This window comes from Haplochromis burtoni, unplaced genomic scaffold, assembly GCF_018398535.1.
Source record: "Haplochromis burtoni strain Fernald_Lab_line unplaced genomic scaffold, NCSU_Asbu1 Contig_460, whole genome shotgun sequence".
NCBI lineage: Eukaryota > Metazoa > Chordata > Actinopteri > Cichliformes > Cichlidae > Haplochromis > Haplochromis burtoni.
This window is the reverse complement of record NW_024582821.1, coordinates 394,634-415,273: the sequence shown is the minus strand read 5'-3', so window position 1 is coordinate 415,273 and position 20,640 is coordinate 394,634. Positions and strand designations below refer to the sequence as shown.

The 20,640-nt window shown below is 42.8% G+C and overlaps 1 protein-coding gene across 2 annotated transcripts in view; it reads right to left on the bottom strand.

Annotated features, from left to right (window-relative positions):
* arhgap29a (Rho GTPase activating protein 29a) overlaps positions 1 to 20,640 on the bottom strand; it is a 31,007-nt gene that overhangs the window by 9,477 nt on the left and 890 nt on the right. Inside the window, exons 2-13 of one of the 2 annotated variants that reach the window (XM_005946015.3) lie at positions 19,669 to 20,059; positions 7,270 to 7,413; positions 4,333 to 4,429; positions 3,944 to 4,016; positions 3,403 to 3,463; positions 2,652 to 2,798; positions 1,728 to 1,792; positions 1,520 to 1,630; positions 1,331 to 1,411; positions 712 to 894; positions 344 to 481; positions 4 to 194 (exon numbers count right to left, since the gene is read on the bottom strand). In XM_005946015.3, coding sequence (XP_005946077.1) covers positions 4 to 194; positions 344 to 481; positions 712 to 894; positions 1,331 to 1,411; positions 1,520 to 1,630; positions 1,728 to 1,792; positions 2,652 to 2,798; positions 3,403 to 3,463; positions 3,944 to 4,016; positions 4,333 to 4,429; positions 7,270 to 7,413; positions 19,669 to 19,933 — 1,556 coding nt within the window. In that variant the 5' untranslated portion in view covers positions 19,934 to 20,059. The other variant, XM_005946016.3, reaches the window with a different exon arrangement.

Genomic DNA, 20,640 nt, shown 5'->3' with positions numbered 1-20,640 from the left:
CACCCTGTGTTTTGTGTGACCGGTGAATCCAACGAGTGACACTCAAGTCGAGGCGCATCCGTAGGTAAACTCCTGACAAAGTCGATGTAACGCTGGCCAGGCTCGTACAGCTTGGCATTTTCACACAGAGTCTGGTGGTTGACAGGTAGAGACACAACCTGGGCCTGCTGAAGCTGGAACCAGTTGACGGTCACCTGAAACAGGGACACATTCCAGTGAATGATGATTCAGCAACTTTGAGCCAGTGTTAACTTATGGGTGGAGGTGTGCATTATTTCTACCACTCAGCCTGGTTTCAGTTTAAATTAACGTGTCTTTAAAGACTTAACGTATTTCAACTTACGGCCTTGAGGGTGAGGTCACACTGGGAGACCATCTCTCGGATCTGAGTGATAATCTCATTCTTGGTGTTGACCAGCTCGACTCTCTTCACCCCGACATCAACCTGACAAGCTTTGCAGTGATCTTTGGCCTCCTCGGCCTGCCAACAGAAAGAATATAAATCACTGAAATTTTCAATTAAAGTGATGGATTCAAATCTGGGGGAAAAAATAGGAAATAAGAACTTTAATGACTAAAAGCTGATCTTCATGTTGCAAATAGAGACTAATCACTTGTTCTCGAATGGCAACTGAAGGCTTTATAATCACAGGAAACAAATTCACTGATATCTAAAATGGATAGATTGGACTATTAGAGGTGATGCTCTACCTTCTGCAGCGCCTCCTCCTCCAGTCTACGCCTTTTTTCTAGCTGCTTTGCCGCTGCCGCTCCCCCTCCCCCTCCAGTCTGCTCCTCCTCCAGCCGACTAGTCGACACCTTGGCCTTCTCGTATTCATCCTGTCGCTGGGTCTGCAGGAGCCGGGCCTTCCTCAGAGCCGTGTCTGCTTCGTGCTGCAGATGTACACGTATTAGTTTGAGTCACACACAGATTCATGCTGTGCACAACGCGAATGCAACCACAGAAAAAGATGGCTTTTAAGTTTTTGATAACCTGCAATAATTGCTATAAAGATACAATTCACAAACAGATTTGCAGAGATAATTCATGTTTAGTAACATTTCTATTATGGTGTCCAACTACAGAGTTTAGGACTTTGACTATTTCTTAGACTTAGTCACTGGATTAGTGTCTCTCAATCAGTCATACGTGCAACAGAGCACTTGTCTTGGCAGGTTAAAAACAAACTATTTGTCTGGATTTGTATATCGGGCTGAATCACTTCAAGAGCATTCTTGGGCTGAGACCCCAGGTCAATGAAGCTTTTGATCCAGTATGCATTTGTGTGTGGTCCTCTTAAAAGTGCAACCTCCGTGACTGTCGACTCACCATTTTCTTTTGCTCTCTCTGCCACTGCTCCTTGACCTCTTTTCGCAGTTTGTCCAGCTCATTTTTTCTGGCCAGGAGAGGCTGGAAAGAAACACAGAAAATCCACACCACACCCACAAAAGCAGTAAGACCACTTGTTTCCATCATACAACCCATGATAAAGTTAGATTTCATGAATGCAGCAGTTACCTGCATGAATTTGTTGCTTTGGAGTATTGCTGCAGTTTGAAGAATCAGCTGGCTATACTCGATGTCATTTTTGAAAGCTGTCATGTAGATCTCACGGAAAGGCATGAATTCCTTGAACGAGGCAGAAGAGGTTTAAATCTCAGTCCCTAACATGTGTGAGATGCACACGATGCCGATGTAAGTCAAGTTAACTGCAGCGTCAACTTACCTGTTGACTAGCAAGCGTCTTAGCAGTCTCAGCCATCTTGGCGTAACTTTTTGCACACTCAATATCTGCAAAAAGACAACAAGATTCAAACAGGTTCAAATAGATTAAACAAACATTACAACACAACGTCCTTTCTGCTGGTTCATAAATGTATATTTTATTTAAGTATCTTTCATTTTCAATTAATAATTGGATCTCAAACAAATGTTTTAAGTCATTAATGCTTTCCAAATCAACTGCACATTGTCCTTAATTGTGATAAAAGATAAATCAGTGTGTTTAAGAAAAGGAGCTGATAATATGGACTGTACAGCTTGACTGAGCGTTCTGTGTCACAGGATAAGTGAAACCATTCATTAACCAATCTATCAAACAAAAGTTTGCACACTACAAACTCAACCTTGAGCATGAACAAGACTTCATTGTTTTACGTCCAGCTCAGGTGATCAACATGGTTTCCCTGGGAACTAGCCTTTAATGGATCACTACACTGTCCACTCACTAAAATGATGTGTTTAGCTAGAAACTGTACAGCAGTTATCATTGACATTTCCCAGTGATCTTGTAATGGAGCTACTTTTAAGATCAAGTGGACAAATTAACTACTAAGATGGCTGAGACTCCATTAGTGTAGCTTTGCATGATTCAAGTTCATATTCATTAATGCCCCTTTTGAAGCCCCTCGGCTCATCTACTGTCCAAAACAAGACGTTTTAGTTCTCATCGCCATAAAAAGCTAATGAAAGGATCTCGTATGGCAACTAAAGAGTCAAGCACATGACCGTGGTCCATGACACCAACTCATGACATCATTTTGGATTCTCATGAGCTACTTGGGCGTTACTTAGTGACTTACTACTTAGCTGCTGCCTCCCAACAGTGCTTCAGAATTGGTCTTATGAATCCACCGGTGTCATAACTCACCCATATTGAGACGCTTCTCCACCCATGCCAGCAGCTCTTTGGTATACTTGGACCAGGCCTTGGCGTAGGCCAGTGCTGACTCCACTCCGCTGTCCTGCCTCTGCAGTGTCCTGTCCACCTCTTCGGCCCGAACCGGTGGAGAAGACTCTTTGATGAGCACACGAAAAAAAATAAAAAATAAAAATAAATCACATGAGCAAGCGTGTGCAACATGATCCCCACTAACCAACCAACACACATCGAACATGGCTCGATGGAGTAGGTGCATGTTTAGCAACATCTATGACTGTGAGTCAGCAGGAAAAAGCCCATGCTGACCTTGAGTTAGCAAGATGTGGGCTAATGCGGCTAAGATGTGGGAGCAGGGACAGCTCAGTAGGTAGAGTGTTTGGCCCCATGATCGGAAGGTGGGGGTTCGAATCCAACGAATGGCTACCCTGAGGTACCCCTGAGCAAGGTACCGTCTCTACACACTGAAAAAGCCCATGCCCATCGGTTAAATGCAGAGAAGAATTTCCCCACAGGGATCAATAAAGTATACAATATTAATGCCATTTGAAGGGAAGCAATGATGACAGGAGAATGACCACATGCATTAATACCAGAATAAGGTGACTGGACATAACTGCAAATAACCCCACAGACATGCCAGGGAGAGGACAAAAAACAGAGTCAATCTCTCCCCACTCCTGAAACTTCCACACTGGAGAACAGTACAGTACAGTAGCTGTGTGTCAGTGATCTGCCTTACCTGGCGGATCATCTTTCTCAAGACCGGATCCTCCAGATTCCACAGAGAGGTTCTCAAAAGACTGGAAAACAAACCAAAAAAGTGTTTTTGAATAAATAAATATGAGACATAGGGGAGGTGCACGAAGGGTGAACTTCCTTGTCAAAGCAGAGTACGCTCGGCTAAAACGCTTAAAAAAGGCTTATCAGAAACTTGGCTTCCTCCTTACATCAGTTACAAAAACTGCAGTGGGAAAACAACAAAGCATGACATCAATTCATCATTTGAAGAGGCCATTTCAGAATCATGCTGCAACCTGCAGGTATGTTGCTTCACCCCTGATCTCCGCTGGGCAACTTTTCATATCTTATTTTTGACAATTCAGGGCCAGAAGCCAAAATCGTACACTTAACAGGAGAGTCCATGAACTGATGATGAATGTATGTTTAATAATGGAGCCCATATTCTAAGGTACGAGTTTCATTTTAAATCTTAAATGCAGTTCTGGAGGATGTTTATCAGGAAGTTAAAGCCTCACTTTTAAATATTGCACTTCTCTTACCCTGCTTCTCTTAGTCAGGGGGAGCCCCAACACTGATCCATTCTCTACATCTCCCATAAGGAAGTCAGACACTCTGAAGAAAAACAAAACAAAATAAAAGAAAGGTTCAGTAAAGAATGAAAAGCACAAAAGGAAATACACACAAAAACACGACTTAAATTAGGTTCGGGGGGTTTATTTAGCATAAACAGAGTTTTTATCTGCACTCACAAAAAAGAACTGCTTTTATTTTTCCTTAGCTCTTATTCTCTCTTTTCACACAAGATTAATAAATATCGGCTGGCCTCCATTAGCTGCGTGCATATGCAAACTAATTGAACGCAGTAACAAACATCATCGAGTGAAATGAGCCGTGGAAGGAGCAATCAGAGTAATGACATCATACTCACACATTGCCAAAGGTGAATGCCAATGTGTCGATTGCGGCGTAGATCTCTCCGAAATGCTTATGTTTGTTGTCTTCGTTCACCTCCTTAAAGTTCACTCCTGTCAAATTATGGTGAAGTAAGACTGAGTCAACTTTCTGTAACAACCCCAAATCCTGCATACTGAAGACATCCTGTGTTTAAGGCAACAATCACAAGATATGATTCATCATCCTGTGCATGATGTTAACAACAGAGTGAATGAAAATCTCTTCTGACTCAGACTGTACTCCTCAAAAGCTCTGAGAGCTAGAGGACTGTTTGTGTGTAGACCTTTTAGAGTTGAGCAATCCCTCAGAGGCATCCAAAAACAACTTTATGTTAAATCAGTGAAGATAAGCAAAGACCGTGATTGTGTATATTTGGCTGTAATCTGCTCTTGCAGTAGTTTCCTGCTGAAAATCTAAACACAGTGATGACTGAGGACAGAATGGAGGAAAAACACCAGTGTAAATACGGCTGTAATCAGTCTTCACAATAAACTTCCTGGCCGGACTGAGCAGAGGGAAAATAAACCAGGAGAGAGATGCTCAGAAATGAGACCCAGCAATAAATCAGTGATGTCACTGGTCATTCAGTCTTTCCTTTCCAATAGAACAATGGAGATTTCTAGAGTTCAATGACTTTCAGACATTTTAAATAGAAAACTAACAGAGTTCACTTGTTTTTTATTAGCTAAGCTCAAAACCTACTTCAATGTCTTGACTTTTGAACATTAATCCTAAGATGGGACAACTTCAGAATTTCCTGAACTTTAATAACTTCTCAAATCCTGAAACAAAACTAGCCTAAACGTCATCCACACCTAGAGTCCTAGATCTTCCACCTGGTCTCTTAGTATCTGCTTCACATAATGCAAACCACCTACAAACGCCTACTATAGACCTTCCCAGTCTTCTAAACTGCTATTACATATTGCCTCGTACCTCAAAATGTTTTCAGAAGGTGTTGCTAAAGAAGCACACAAGTGAACCAGCAATTACCTACCTCAAAACAGGTTTCTGTCCCGCTTTGTCCTAAACAGATATAAGCCCTGTTGATCATGGAAATCAACACCTACTTAATACTCCTTGGAGAAGCCTTAAACATGACACCAAAATACTTGCAAATCTTTAGCTGGTCCAAGAAAAGGATTCCTTTGACCAACACAAGGAAAGACTGACCACTGAAAATAAATAAAATAAATCCAATGGGGGGAAAGAAAAAGTCTTCAAATTAAATTTAAAAACTGATTTTAACGGGGTGTCTCCAAGCCACCCCCAGCAGTTACCACCATTCAAATCACACAGCTCTGCTTTCGCATCTCCTCTCCCGCACAGCCCCTACCCCCCAACAGGACATCCTGAGGCTTGCTGGAATACAATGCCAGTACTCGCTCAGGCCCCAACCAGTGGTCCAAATGTGGAAGTTACATCATCAGAGAAAAATGGTATTGTTTCACTCGAAAAGCACAACACTCTCGAAACACTCATCAGTAGCAGAGTCCTGTGCTGCAATTAAGGGATCGGAAGCTCCAACAGAGAGTAATTGAAGACGTACTGAGGTATGCCAAGGAAACAGAGTATCACAGGGTGGGAGGTTCAATTTTCCACCAAAACAACTCTTTGACGTAGGGTCAGGGTGCACTTCAAGTAGAAATCCAAAACAAATTGCTAGTTTTGCCTCATATGTACGTTATTGTGTAAAATATCAGGCTTGGTGGCTCAAAAACAATGGCGCAAAGCTGATAACACACTGGCACCGTCTACATCTCTCTTTTTTGGGGGGGTGGGGTATCAAGAAGTGGACAGGTCTGGCCACCTAGTGGTAGAAAGATGTTACAGCACTTCATATAGTTATGGAAAGAACAAGTAATTACTGTGTTATAATATCTACTATTCACTATAGGAACTTCCTCTGAAATAAAAATAATACCACCATTACTCAGAACTATTTAAAAAAAAGTTTGTCTAACAGCTGAAGACTTTCAATCTATATACTTATGAATCCTCCTAATGATTAATGCAATATAATCACGAGCATTAATAACAATGTTTTTACAGAATGACTATTAAGCTCTCAAATCCAAGCCTTCCTCATTGACAAAGTTGTGCTTTTTTGTCTCGCTTGTGCAAAGACATGTTCCAGTGCCACATAAACACTCAAGTTACTGCATGAAAGACAGGACTTGCAAGAGCTTATTTTTTGTGGCACATATATGCACACGCCCAAATGTGTATGGACTCATTCCAAGTATTTCAGCTAAAGGTGAAGCCCATTCACATTCACATGCACATGCAGAGCCTCCTCAGGCCTCTCCATCATGTCACCATTCCTTAGAAGTAAAAGCTTTTTATGCAGCCCCTCTCTGCCCCTCTTTGCAATGCAAATTGAGACGAGGTATACTCTAGGGATTCTTGTGTGGCCGCCAAGTTAAGAACTGACCTGCATGCCAGATCATAATCTTAAAGAATGAGCGACTGAAAAGGATTCCTCTGTGCAGTTCCCACTGGACTGGCAGACAAAGCACAAAGGACACCCGCTTCTCCCTGGATCTTCAAGTATCAGGTACCCGACTCCCAAATATTATTTTCTTAGTCTCTATATGGGGTTTGAAACACACGTTGCTGCACTCAAAGCGCTTGAGTGACTTCTGAAGAACTGTGTCACCTTGAAGCTAAAAGACAACTCCAGAGAAACAGTCTCTGGGAAGTTCTTTAAACCAGGGAGGACTGTATGAGAGACAGGACGTGGTAATAGTGAATGCCCAGCAGAGAAGACTATCAAGGGAGAAGGGAGGATTAGATAAGCAGAGACAGAAAACAGACTAAAGGAAGAGTGGAGGAGTATCTGGCATGTTTTACAGGAAAGCCGAAAGTTATGAGGGTGAGCATTTAGGGGGAGCTGGTCATCTTTGCTCACCTTTGACCGTGGCGATGACGGTTCCAGCTGTACTGAGGATATCCACTGAGTTGAGGCTCTGGTGTTTGCTGATAATGGCCTTCAGGACTCGTAGCAGCTCACCGAGACGTTCGTGGACCGCGTGGTGAAGACAGTCTTGGTGCTCTGGAGATTGTCAAGACAATTAAATAATGCTTATTGCACACATTTTCCACCCAGTCAGAAAGATATGCTCACATTTAGTCCAGACTGATGAGAAAAGGAATCCCTTAGCCCAGGGGTGGGCAATTCCAGGCCCCGAGGGCCGGTGTCCCTGCAGGTTTTAGATGTGTCCTTGAACCAACACAGCTGATTTAAATGGCTAAATTAGCTCCTCAACATGTCCTGAAGTTCTCCAGAGGCCTGGTAATGAACTAATCATGTGATTCAGGTGTGTTGACCCAAGGTGAGATCTAAAACCTGCAGGGCACCAGCCCTCGGGGCCTGGAATTGCCCACCCCTGCCTTAGCCGTGTCATTATGCCACATTTTTGAAACATTTAGTAGGAAAATTTCCAATTTGAAACTATATATAGCTTTGGTATTGTACTTAAGGTTGATTTATTCCCTTCTTAAACAAATCCCTTAATAAATCAGTAATAATCTCTGCACATTTTAAAGCTGGAGAACTCAGATTCGAGATTTATAGAAATATATGGAACGAAGTTGAGAAAGGGCAATTATATTGAACATTTTGGCAATAACTAACATGCGATATATGCAATCAACCATTTCAAATGACAGAACTGACATATTATACAGCCAGTGGATTATCCATTAGCCTTGTTAACCTTTCACCAGTAAGAAAAGAGATCATTGGCAGTGTTTCTCCGTCTCAATGATGACAGGTCATATGCTACATGATACTGTAGAAGCTGGAAAATTAAACGTTTCCAAGGTGCCACTTTATGCTATGAACTGTGTCTGCAGGCCCACTGTCTTTCCAAACAGAAGTTTATCAAACAAAATGCTATCACGTTTTATAAACCCTGAACAGATTAGTCCTAGGACCCACCAATTTACATACTGGTGACAAGATAACTATGTGACGCCATTCCGGGTTTGAGTTCTCCTGTCCTGGCGACCGCACCATAAAGTGGAGGACGGCAGAAACGCAACACACGAACCCAACTGCTATGTGCATAAATAAACGAGACCTACTATGGTCTTTTAGCAATCATCAGCCATCCAGCGAGCGAACCAAAGAAAACACGGCATCTCAGGTATGTGGTTCTCTGTACTGCACGTGACTTTACAAACAGTGAGTCACAGCCATTAACAAGGGGACAAAATGCACTCTGTTATCATCTAACCTTGAAAACGTGCTCTCGGCTTAGTCAGAGTGAGATCATGAACAGCGCAATGCATTAACTAAGGTAGGTAAGGCTGAGGTATTTTTTGCTACTTATTGGAAACATACAGTGGAGTGTGACCAGACTGCTGACACAACATGCATGGGTGGCTTTCTTAGAAATAACCAGTACAAGAGGGTAGGCACGTCTCCCTCTGTTCCCTCACTCATGCAAACACAATATACACGCATACTCACATAATTACACTTGTGATCTAGATATGCTGAGTCCTAAACTATAATCACACTAAATACACAGGAGGCTGTTTGGGAGGTTGTTTTGATTTCATGTTTTAAATGTCATATGACTTCACTTTAATAGTTGTTTCCAGGTCACATATCTTTGCAGCCAAATACAGGTTAAACGAAAACACACAAACAAACATACACACACACACACACACACACACACACACAAAAGACACAGTCGGTCAAAGCCGCATTTTGTGCTGACGATCACCCCTGGATTACCCTTCATGGAAATGGGGATCAGGAAGACTTTAGCTGTCTCCCGTTTTTTCTTTTATTCGTTAGCTCTCTCTTTTGGAGTGGGACAAATAGTTCCGCCAGTGGGGCTAATAATGCTAGGTCTTTGTGGCCACCGTGACAATACTAGCTGAGGCCTGAAATGTAAATCCAGCCGACTGACCAGTCTGTGACAACTTCACAGTGATCAACAGTTCAGGTAAAACGTTTTGAACAGAACAGCTCTGACATGCAAAATGTCTATATATTCTGCTGCTTTACTGGGAACTTTATGTCCAGCCGACTAGACTGTTGAGAAATATCACCATAAAGACAACAAGCGGCAACTCAAACCAATTAACCAGCAAAAGATTGCCTAAAATGTGTGGAAATAACTAAATAAGCAACTCATTACCAAAAGCTATTTCATGAGGGGACAAGCTCAATCACAAGACTGTTTCACTACCACAGTGAGATGGTCGTCCATGCCAACATGCTTGCTCCTTCTATTTTGCCAAAAGCTTCTCCCCAGGACCTGGAATCCCATCTTTATCCATAGCAACCACCTTCATCAATCATCAGATGCCATGTGCAGCTCCTTCCAGTGCCGAAGACCTGGTGGGTTTTGAGGGCATAAGCCTCTAGTCTTTTTGTTTCAGCTGCCCAGCTCCACACGAGGCAGCAAAAGGAGCCAGTGATGAACTTCTGGCACAACCAGACATCATAATAAGACTCAGTTCTGCTGTACAAAACTTGACAAACGTTGTTTTGTAATGGTCCAGCAACTACTCTGTTATTTTTACTGTTACTTTTAGTATTTTTGAATGTAGATTTTTGCTATTTTTATCCCTGGTGCTAGGGTTTTCCCACAACCTCTTTCTGTCACTATCTTATATGATAAGGGTCAACGTTTACAACAAGCTGCTTCAACCCTTGAGCCCTTAATGGGTCCTGGTCAGTTTAGATCCCATTTATGGACATTATCCTTTGAAAGACAACATACACACAATGGACTAAATCATCCCCACAGAGGCAAGATACCCTATTCATCTACCAAGTAACTGGATACCGAATCCTGAAAGCATCAAGCTTGGGGAGACTAAAGGTTTATTAAGGACAAGCCTAAAATCATGAATGCCCACAAGACAGAGGGTCTTCCTTTGCAAAGCTCCATGGGCTTCAATCGTCAATGGCGGCTGTGTGGCCTATTGGAAAAACCTAAATAGAGGCTAATTAGCAAGACATTATGGCTGCATCCACCAGCCCAGCATGACACAGGATAATGTACAGAGACTGGTTATTTAACCCCTAAACTGCCTTTCTGGCTGGAACACAAAGAAAGGACTGGTTCCCACTGCAGAGTGCCTTTAAAAAAAACATAATGGCAGAGGTATTGACAGTGCAGCGATGGAAGACGTTTCAATTTGCAAATAGTTGAAGGATTTCTGAACACTGGTAAAAAAAATAAACACGCCTCTGGGAAGATCATTCTGTTTTCCCCTGGGAAATCTAAGGACTCTGGAGTGAGGACTTGTTTGAGTACCAAAAACTCCCCATTGTCCCTGGGGCAAATGGCAAACAAGTGGGATTGGTCACCTCATGGGCCTGCTACATGAAGCATTTATGGAACATAAATCACAACAAAGGCTTTCCACAGGAAAGAAGGAGAGGAGTTTGTGCTTATCTTTGTCCAAGTGTGACAGTTAGCAGAGGAAAGATTGTAAGGAGTAGTAGGGGAGGAGTTTTAGTTTGATGGGAGCCAGAAAAAAAAGTGTGTGGGGGGGTTGTGTGTTATTTGGGGTAGTACTCTTACTGGGGATTTGTCCAAAATTTACCCCAGCACCCCACATCCCTGCTTCAGAGGGGGTTATGAGGGAGGGAGTGAGTGAGAGACATTCCTGGGCATAATAAGCCCTGGTGAATGAAGGCTGCAGAGGGATCAGACTCTGATCCTGATGAGAAGGAGGCCGCAGATCAGGAGCTGCTCAGAGGCTGCCAGCAACGCATTGCCAGGTTTTTACTTCATTAGCGTCATGGAAACCCAACATTCCAGCCTCTTGTTTGGGAGCGCGGACGGGAGTTGCGGGAGCGAGGAGTGGAGGGGGATCCATAATGAAAACATTGTCAGATCGCTCACCACTGAGATGACACGTCAACACCAAAACACTGTGGAGCAGATGCTCTCTTGACACCTTCACGTGATGGACTTCAAGATTTAACATTAAGTTTAGGATGCATACTTCCATTTGATAAGATTCATGATTGGTTTAGGCTACGCAGTATGCAGGAAAGACATGTGGCACATCAGTGAAGCAGTGACGTGCATAGGAATTATTTGCCCGAGTTGTGTCTTTTTGGTTCTCAGAACAAAAAAGGATTTAAAACAAACAAACAAAAGACAAAAAAACATATTAAACTTAGACTAAATAAAAAAAATAAACCTTCTACTTCACGTTACCCACAATAAAAGAATAACCATATAATAAAACTAGCCGCTTTTGTTGCAACCCCAACGTCTTTGCTTGATGTGTACCACATGCCAGCTTTCACGTTTTGGGCCTTCAATGATTCGACTCTTTGAGGCACAAAACTTCCACTTGGGTCTGACACAATATGACTTGGCAACATTCCTTTTGCTGCGACCCTAGCTATGCTCATTCATGCATTGCAAATCATGGGAGCAATGTATTATTTATGCTTCAAAACATTTGAGAGGACAGAGGCTGCGCATTGCCACAAAACGAGTGTGAAATCGCTAAACGTGTCACGACCGGGTCTGCGCCGCTCCGATCAGATGGAAGCAGCTCAAGGCAGAGGGGGCTAAATAATATGTTGGACAGGCAACCCATGACTAATGTCAATCAAAACCACTCCATGTGTCCCATTGAATAAGACCGCAGCAGGACATTCCTTTGACTCACCCCCTAAATAACCAGCTGGCACTTTGGAGTGGCAGTAACTTGAGCATTCATCAAAAGCTACGGTAAGATTTGCTAAGCATAGTTTGACCCTTAGGTCTAATAATCAATCACTGTCTGACTCAATAACCTTTTTATTGTAAAGGAGTCATATTTAATTGGCAAGAGTGAAATGCCACTTTCTACCACCTCACTCACTTACAGGCAAAAACGACCTCACCACCATTTCAAACTATTTGCGCGACTATAAGGCAATCCTGCGAAATAGGTCCACTTAACCTTTAACACTCTGCCAGGTCACTGCAATGGGTGGCCTATAGATCCCCTCGATATCCCCCCTCCCCATCAAACTTCCTGTGGTCAGCGGCCGTGTTCCACCTCTGTCGACAGACCACCGGCAGCCTGCTCTGTGGATTAGCAGATTACACTCAGCTGGTTAAAAAAGGCAGGGGAACATTGCCTACGTTTCTATGCTCATGCCAAACCATTCCCTGTTGCTTTACCTTTGAAGCCATTTTCCCATGGCTGCATGCACAAAGAGCTGTCATTCAAGAGAAGAAAAAAAAATACCCTTAGGCTAGACACGCAGCACCTTCTACCCAGGTAGGGGGCTTTTTTTGTTCCCACTCTGCTAGGAATTGCCTTTTTCAAGCTTGTTAGCAGTTAAAAAAAATAACTAAGAAAACGTGCCATCATGTTAACAGAGAGAAGAACAAGCTATAACCATATCAATAACAATTACAAAAATCCAATAACATGTTAAGACAGGTGAAAAATCCCAAGATGTGTTTCTCTAATGACACATTTACCCATCAGATATTTCCCTCTTTAATCCTTTGAATAGAAATGAGATGCCCAGTAGAGTGAAGAATTTGTTTTCATCCTCTTTCATTTCTATTTGGAGCCGTCTGTCACAGACGAAAGACAGGCGACCTTTCTCTCTAGATATCCCCCCAGATCACCACCCTGCCGCTGTCGCCCACTGTGGACGCAAAGCCCTGAAGGCTGGCATTCCAACTATGCTTTTTTTTTTTTAAAGAGAAACTTCAAATACCCCCACAGTGCAACTTCTAGTTTGCAGCCAAGCAGGCCAGGCATTAGACTGAAGAGAGTACGGGCAAAGGAAAATCTGCAGGACAGAGTTGGGAGAGCTGTCCAACAAGTGCACAGATGGGCCCCTTTAGTTCACCTGTCAAGGGGCAGAATTGGGTGGTGAGGAGGCTGAGGTTGGGGGCAAACACTGCACTGAGAACAAGAGCACACTGTTTAGCTTTACTAGCATTCTAATCCTGGGAGAATGGGCTTTGTGGGCTAAAAAGCTTTAAAAAGACCCTCAAAACACAGTTACTTTCATAACTGTCAAGGCATTTAATTGACTGAAACAGTACATTTCAGTCAATAAAAAACATTCAAGAATTCCACGTTTTGTGAACTTAGCACACTGCAAAGGGTCGACTTCAGGGACATTCATTGCTTTGTATAGCTCCAACTTGAACTACACCGAATATAAAAAAGGAATCTGGGAAAACCATACCAAGCATTTTAACTGAGCACATTGCACTGTTTTGTTTCTTGCAATTAACAGCGTGAGCAGACTCAGAACGTGCACAGGAGCGAAAGCATTCTGGGCTTTAGAGCCAGTGCTAATCTGCCACTCTTCTGTAAAAGCTTTCAAAGTTATGAACCAAGGAGTTTTCTCTTATGTTAGTCATGACCTATTTCTGTTCTATCAAATGACTGGGAAGGTAATGGTTTAATTTTTGTGCTTATAATTCAATGAATGCACTCCCATCAGCTTTGTTGGCAGGTACCAACAGAGCTATGAGCTGTAAACAGCGTGGGGTTGGTCCAGTCGCATGCAAGCATGCACCAAGGTTAGGGTTAGCCCTGCGACAGACCAGCAACCTGTCCAAGGTGTACCCCACCTGAGATGGGCTCCAGCCCCCTGCAACCCTGAACTGGATGAGCACCATCATGCACCGTCAGCATTAATTTGGATATCCCCGTTTAATGGATGAATAATTTGCACCATAGAGTCTTGATGTCATTGCATAGTCTCAGTAAATCTTCAGCCTTCAAGTTTAATTAAAAGAGGCAAAAGAAAGTCTTACACAGACAAAGAGGCCTTTAATAAATCTATTATCTGTATTCTGAGTAATATTAATAAGAATAACATGACACTGCTATATGCCTGTTTTTCACACACATTGAAAACATATTTATAAAAGCCATCTTCAGTATCCATTTTTTATATGGGCAAAAACCTTCTACTGTATATATGAAAGAATACCCAAGGGCTGATTCTCTCAAGCACATTCCCGCTTCAGCTCCCACAGTCTATCTAAACCTCTCGTGGCCAGTGTGGGAATCCTGGAGCTTTATCTCGGTGTGTGGCAGACATCGACAGCCTCCTGGAACAAAGCTGCTCCCACAACAACAGTGCCCATAAGTGTAAATCTTTCTGGAGTGTACGAAGGAGAGGGATACGCACAGAGAGGGAGCTTCCTAGGGTTCCAACTTGAAAACAACTTACAAATCTTCAAGTCATGTTGGACTATCAAACTCAACAAGTCTGCATGGCTTTGCCACCTGTATACAGCCTGCCTTCAGTGTACACATTGTTGTTGCCAAAAGATAGATAGTCAGCTCAGTGCGCTCTGTACAGGGTGCATCATTACATGTTTTGTTCCCCCAGTCAGAGAGGATAAATTGACCTGCCATATGTCACAAGACTCTGTACTTTAATCCTAGGGAGGGAGGGAGAACAATCCAAAAATCTATCCGACTCTAGCCCATCAACTAATACCAAGACAATAGCTGTGCTTTTAAACAAGGATCCCCCAGAACAATTAAGCTAATGTAATAAATCCAGTTAGGAGGCTTAATTTACAAGATAAGTGTCCAGCATGATTAAATCGAGATCCCAGGAATCCCAAACCTTGCATGTAAGTACATATTGGGGAGACTTATTATCTTGTGCTCAGGATAATTTACAGCAGCTTTAAATACAGGCACAGTAAAAGAACCATAAAAGGAACTTTTTGGAGGCAAGAAGAAGCTTGCATGCATTACAGTGGATCCCAGACCCAGAGGGAGAGACTGTCTAAACACAGCATAGCTGCGGCCATTAAGAAAGTCTGGAACGGTTAGTGAAAAGTACAAGAAGGGCTAATTTTAGGCTGGTATTTCACAAGCGGTGATTTGGAATACAAATTACGAAAATAGCATTAGGGCTTTCTCTGAGGACCCAGATCAGAATCACTTTCCCACAAAGCCTTTTCAGCATGGCAGGATATTCAGCTGGCTTTCAAAAAAAAAGACACAAAAATAAAAAGACGGGCACTTACGTTATGACATGTGGGAAAATATTTTCACTTCAAAAAAAATTTCAAAAAAAGTCCAAAACGCCAATATGCAACTTGCTAAACTTACATTACCCATGAATGAACCAGCTGAACCAATTTCTTTTTTCAAGGTGTATTACAGGATGCCGTTACACATTACTCAACACCTGCAGGTCACTTTTAGAAGCCACCTGTTAATCATTAAAATCCAGATCAACACAATCTAAACCTCTGAAAACCCGCACTGATAAACCGAGGACACCTACGACTCAAAGGCTGAATTAAAGAGGGCAGCCATACGAGTCATCCATTCCCCCTGACAGATCATAACCGTGACAAATGATGACGAAGCTGTAATAAAACCCAGTTTTTATGTACGTGTACTGTACCGCAGGCATTTCCAGAAAGAATGATGGGGACTGTGCAATATTTGACAATCACAGAGCTGCTGAGGCCACGGGCTTTGGACACATCAGCATTCACGTGCTGCACTGAAATCTCACTTCATTTATAATGCATGATTAAAGACTTGGCTTTAAACCCCATTGTGGCCCACTTTGTCAGCATGTAATTCAAGAGATTCGCTAAACAAGTGTGTGTGGTTTGTTCTACAGCAATGTAGGGTACATGTAACATGAGTGTAGGACACACACAATGAACTAAGCAGTGGATGCAGATCTGAGTTTAAGATTTTCTATGTGAAGTTGCGTGTTTATAGTAGTCACAATATATCAGCAGTCCACAAAAGCAGTCCATAGAAAAATACAGGGTGTCAAATTAAGGCAGAAACAGGGAACAGATATTTGACCGACAGGGAAACGCCCTGACACCGATGCAGGGAATATATGAAACACCACATCAGCTGCTGTTAATGCCTTGTTACAGCATGCTAATCTGGTTAAAACTGTTCTGTTCAAAGACTGACCAGACAACTAGAAAAGCATCAGAATTACACGATTTACTCACTGTGCTCGGGTCTTTTCCCTGGTTTTTCTTATTCATCTCCTCCCTGAAAAGCCCTGCTGGTTTTACACAGCAACAGCACAACTACATTGAAAAAGCTCAAATCAAAGCTGTCTGTATGCAGACGGACTGCTTGTTTAGTCTGCCACCATCTTTAAATTCAGCGGATTTGTAAAGTAGTTAAGCCGACAGCAGCTGTCCACATCTCTCATTCTATCAGCAACACCTGCGATGTGCAGGAATGAGGCTAAATTGAACATTTTAAAGCTTTTGTTGCTATTTAGCTTCTGCGCTTACAACATAAAATATAAGTCTATTAACAAACCATATTATAGTCTTAAATATTACACTAACCAGCTTTATTATGGTTGAGTGAAAACACAAAACTGGGCCAGTAAATGTCTGAATGACCTACACTGAATGGTTTGCTTAGTGTTGCAGTTTTCCTTATTGCGCAGCTGACACATGAAATTGGCCACGATCCTCCTCGGTACTCACAACAACAGCGATGGCACACCTATCGTATCAGGACAGGCACTCCCTCACCTCTAAAATAGACCATGAGAAGCGACAGTCTGTTGCTTGGAGTTTGTTATTTGTTGTAAGAAGACACATTAGGGGCTAAATAGTTGCTTGACAAATCATATGATGGAAAGACTCTACTTACAGCTGTACGCAAATGCCATGAGGGCAAACTCCACAGCTCATCTGCAAAACAATATGTCAAAATAACAATCCCCTTCATCCAATTACTAACAAGTCTTTCACAAGCAACCACTGGACAAAGTCACGCCCCCAAAAGTATCTGTCACACTGTGAGTATGACATGTTGTCAACATTGACCCAACAGCAATCCAGGAGGATAAACAGATTTCTCTTAGCAAAAGACAATTCAGACATGCGTCACTGACCCACAACTCAAGAGGCACTAAGTACTAATCACCATTTAAGGTTGATGTGCATTGCCAGAAAAATAAAACACAGGCTGAGAAAAGCCCCTGTGGGATCAGTCCTGCGGTCAGCAGCTATTCTGGACTTGGGAAAGAATCGTTTCTGCAAAAAGTTGCCAGTTAGCAGAAGCATGATAGTCTGGAGATGCCTCCTGGGACAATGAGTGTCAGACTCACATCAGTGACTGTGAATACAGGCAGTGTTACAGGCTACAGGGGCTCTGAGCTGACTGTCGCTCGTCACTCTGTGTCATTAACAACAAAAAAAAAGAAAAAAAAAAAGAGGGTTCCCTCCAGTTTCAGCAAGCGCTGGGGGTAATGAGAGGTTGCCTCTATTGTGAAGCACCACAGAAACAATATGGCCATAAATTTTGGGGGTGGGGTGGGAGGAGGCCTTGGGGTGTTAAATCAAACCCAATCCGAGCACAAGTCAGCGACTTCCAACAATCTGTTAGCACACTCCCTTAATGCCCTGAAGCCCTAAACCTTAACAATGACACGACAAGCAAAAACCACCCTGATACAATCAAGATAAAGACTTATTTCCTGAATCAGTACATATTGCCAAGTTTGGTAGCCTCTCTGTAAGACCCTGCCCCGTGCTTGCATGGGTTCACGATGTAACAATCAGCCTTTAAACATTACTTCTAACTCTACCTTTTGCTTGAGCCGCGATTGACTTTTTTGCCACTTCCCCCAGTAGCGGGCAGATCCATTTTCTGCATCGTAATCTGCCCCGTTTTCCCCAAATCTGCCCTTTCCTGTACTTAGCCAAAATAAGCCTTTCAATGGGGATACTCACAAGCTTTGCAATCACGTGTTGGGATCTCAACGACTACACTGGCATGACGGAGCCTGTGCTTACTAGACCTGTAAATGATGTGCAGTTACATAGGCAACGACTGTAATTAGCATTAGGAGACAAACAGAGATTACAAACCGGTTTCTTAACCCCAGTAACCAAAGGCAAAAATATCTACAATGACAGCTATGCAACCGTGATCCACAGCGAGAACCTGCGCTAGCACTCTATGTATTGACTTTGATATATTAAATCTGTTATTAAACTAAATGAAAACACAACTGTCTGTTGATTACACTCGACCAAGTCGTCAATCATAGAAAATGTGACGCGGTAAAGGCTTCAAGCTATATTTCCTAAATAAAGTCTCCTCCTGCCCCCATAAAACTCGAGACGTCAGTCGCTCGCACATGATGATTTACTGCTTTGATCTGCGGCGTGCTGACGGGTCGCTGAAAAGTCTCTCAAGCTGCCCAGCCGGGTCAAGCACCTTTGCTGACCTTTGCTGAAAAAAAACAAAAAAAACCACTGGGATTCCTTTTTCCTAAAGCTTGAGTGTCATGGCAGTGCTAATGGGGGGAAAAGGGGACAGCCTCACCACCATATGTACTTTGACCTCATCTTAATAAGACCTGGGGATTAACAAATCTGGGTCTCATCCAGAAGCTAATGCACAACGTACCAAGGCAGGAATGGCGTAAACCTCAGTCCAGACCTTACTTCCCTGTAGATTGGTAACTGTCTAAAGGAAACGCATTAATAACTGGCTTAGTATTCCATCTAAATTCCTTACTGTCAGTATAGCCCAGCTGGAATGCTGCTGCTGTTGTTTTGGGGGGGGTTTGTATCACGTTTAAAACAGATCAGAGCGGCGCCAACTTTTTATTCAATTCTCACTGTGTATTTTGTCTGAGACCAATTAAGACACATTATTTTCTACTTTACAGGAAAGATAAGAGCCATAGTGAAAGTGAGATAAGGCAGGTTCACTGACTGTGCAGTCAAGGCCGGGACATGACAAAAACAGGTAAATAGGGTCCGGACTGTGTCCTCTGCGGTGACAGCAAAAGTATGCGCACAAGAGCGGACCGGCAGCTACATTCAGCAATAAATCGCCGTTCCAACACTACTCAGCACATCTGTGTCGTGAGAAGCCCGGCGTTTAAAGACCAATCAAGTGTTTTGGTTTTTTTATGACTGAAACAGAATAATAAAAAAGCAGAGGAGGTGTGCAGTGTTTAGTTAAGAAACAGGCAAACACGCTACGTCATTGCTAATACGTGGAAGTACTCATTGGTGTAATTTGTTGAAAAAGCCCACATCCACAGCAGGTACACTGTTGTGGAAACAAACCACTCACAGTTACCCCCAAAGACACTCTCATAACAGCAGACAGAGTCCAGATTAAGCGAGCCTTCTGATGCGTGTACACCTAATATGGTAACTAATGTGGTAATAATAACTGAACTGTTCGTTATTATCTATTGTTTAGTCAGGAGAGTGTTTGTGTCACTTTTAATCAGCTGTAGATTTTTTAAAGGTGGTGGCACATGTGCCGTGATGATTGCATTCTCTTGTTTCTAACATACCTTTGGAGTTGAACACCTCTTTGAGTTGCAGAAGCACGTCAGCAAACTTGCGCACGTCACTGACCAGCTGCATGATGTAGTTTGGGTCGGAGGCGAGGACATCTGGGTTGTCCAAGCTCACCGAACCGCTCTTGGAGGCTCTGGCAGGTCCTGCTGAACTCATGCTGGAGCTGGAGAGTCGGGAAATACCCAGAGAGAGTTTGGTTCCACCACCACCACCGCCCGATCCTCCGCCAGAACTTTGGCGCAGCATGGCAGCAAGCATGCCTTTATGGTCCAGTGGCCCTCGGGCCTGATGCCTGGTGTCCTTCAGATCAGCTCTGTTCTCAAACTAAAAACAGCACCCCAGCAGGGATGAAGAGCACTCCACAAAGAGAGAAGGTGTCTAATCCTGAAACATGAAATTACAATAAGATGACATTACAAAGCTTTTCCACAACTTCAATACAACATGTGAAATCAGGGAGGACATAAACTTTTGACAGCAACATGTACAAAAAGACTATTTTTCATCCAGCTTTGCCACTGCTAGAAATCTTTTACTGATAATCAGCATACTCAGAAATCATATCGGGCATTTGTTGATACTCAACAGGTGGATTTTCCACGTTTTCTATGGCACTGGCAATCGCGACAGTGCAGTGAGCATGAAATGGTCAATATGTACAGTTCGCAAGCAGTGTGGTGCTTTGAACAATGTGGAAAACTGCTGTGATGTGAATTCATCGAAATAAGCTGCATTTTCACGCAGTAATTATTTAATTTACAACATTTACAGCACAGAACATAATGTGACAGAGACCACCAAACTACAGATTACTACTTCTACTACTACAATGTACTGACTAGTGTAGCGTTTCTGCACGTTTGGCGCATTAACCACATTCAACACAGCAGTCATGAAATGTTAACGTTCAAATCTGTAGCTATAATGTTATATACAGCCCTGTGTATAGTATTATGAATCTAAAA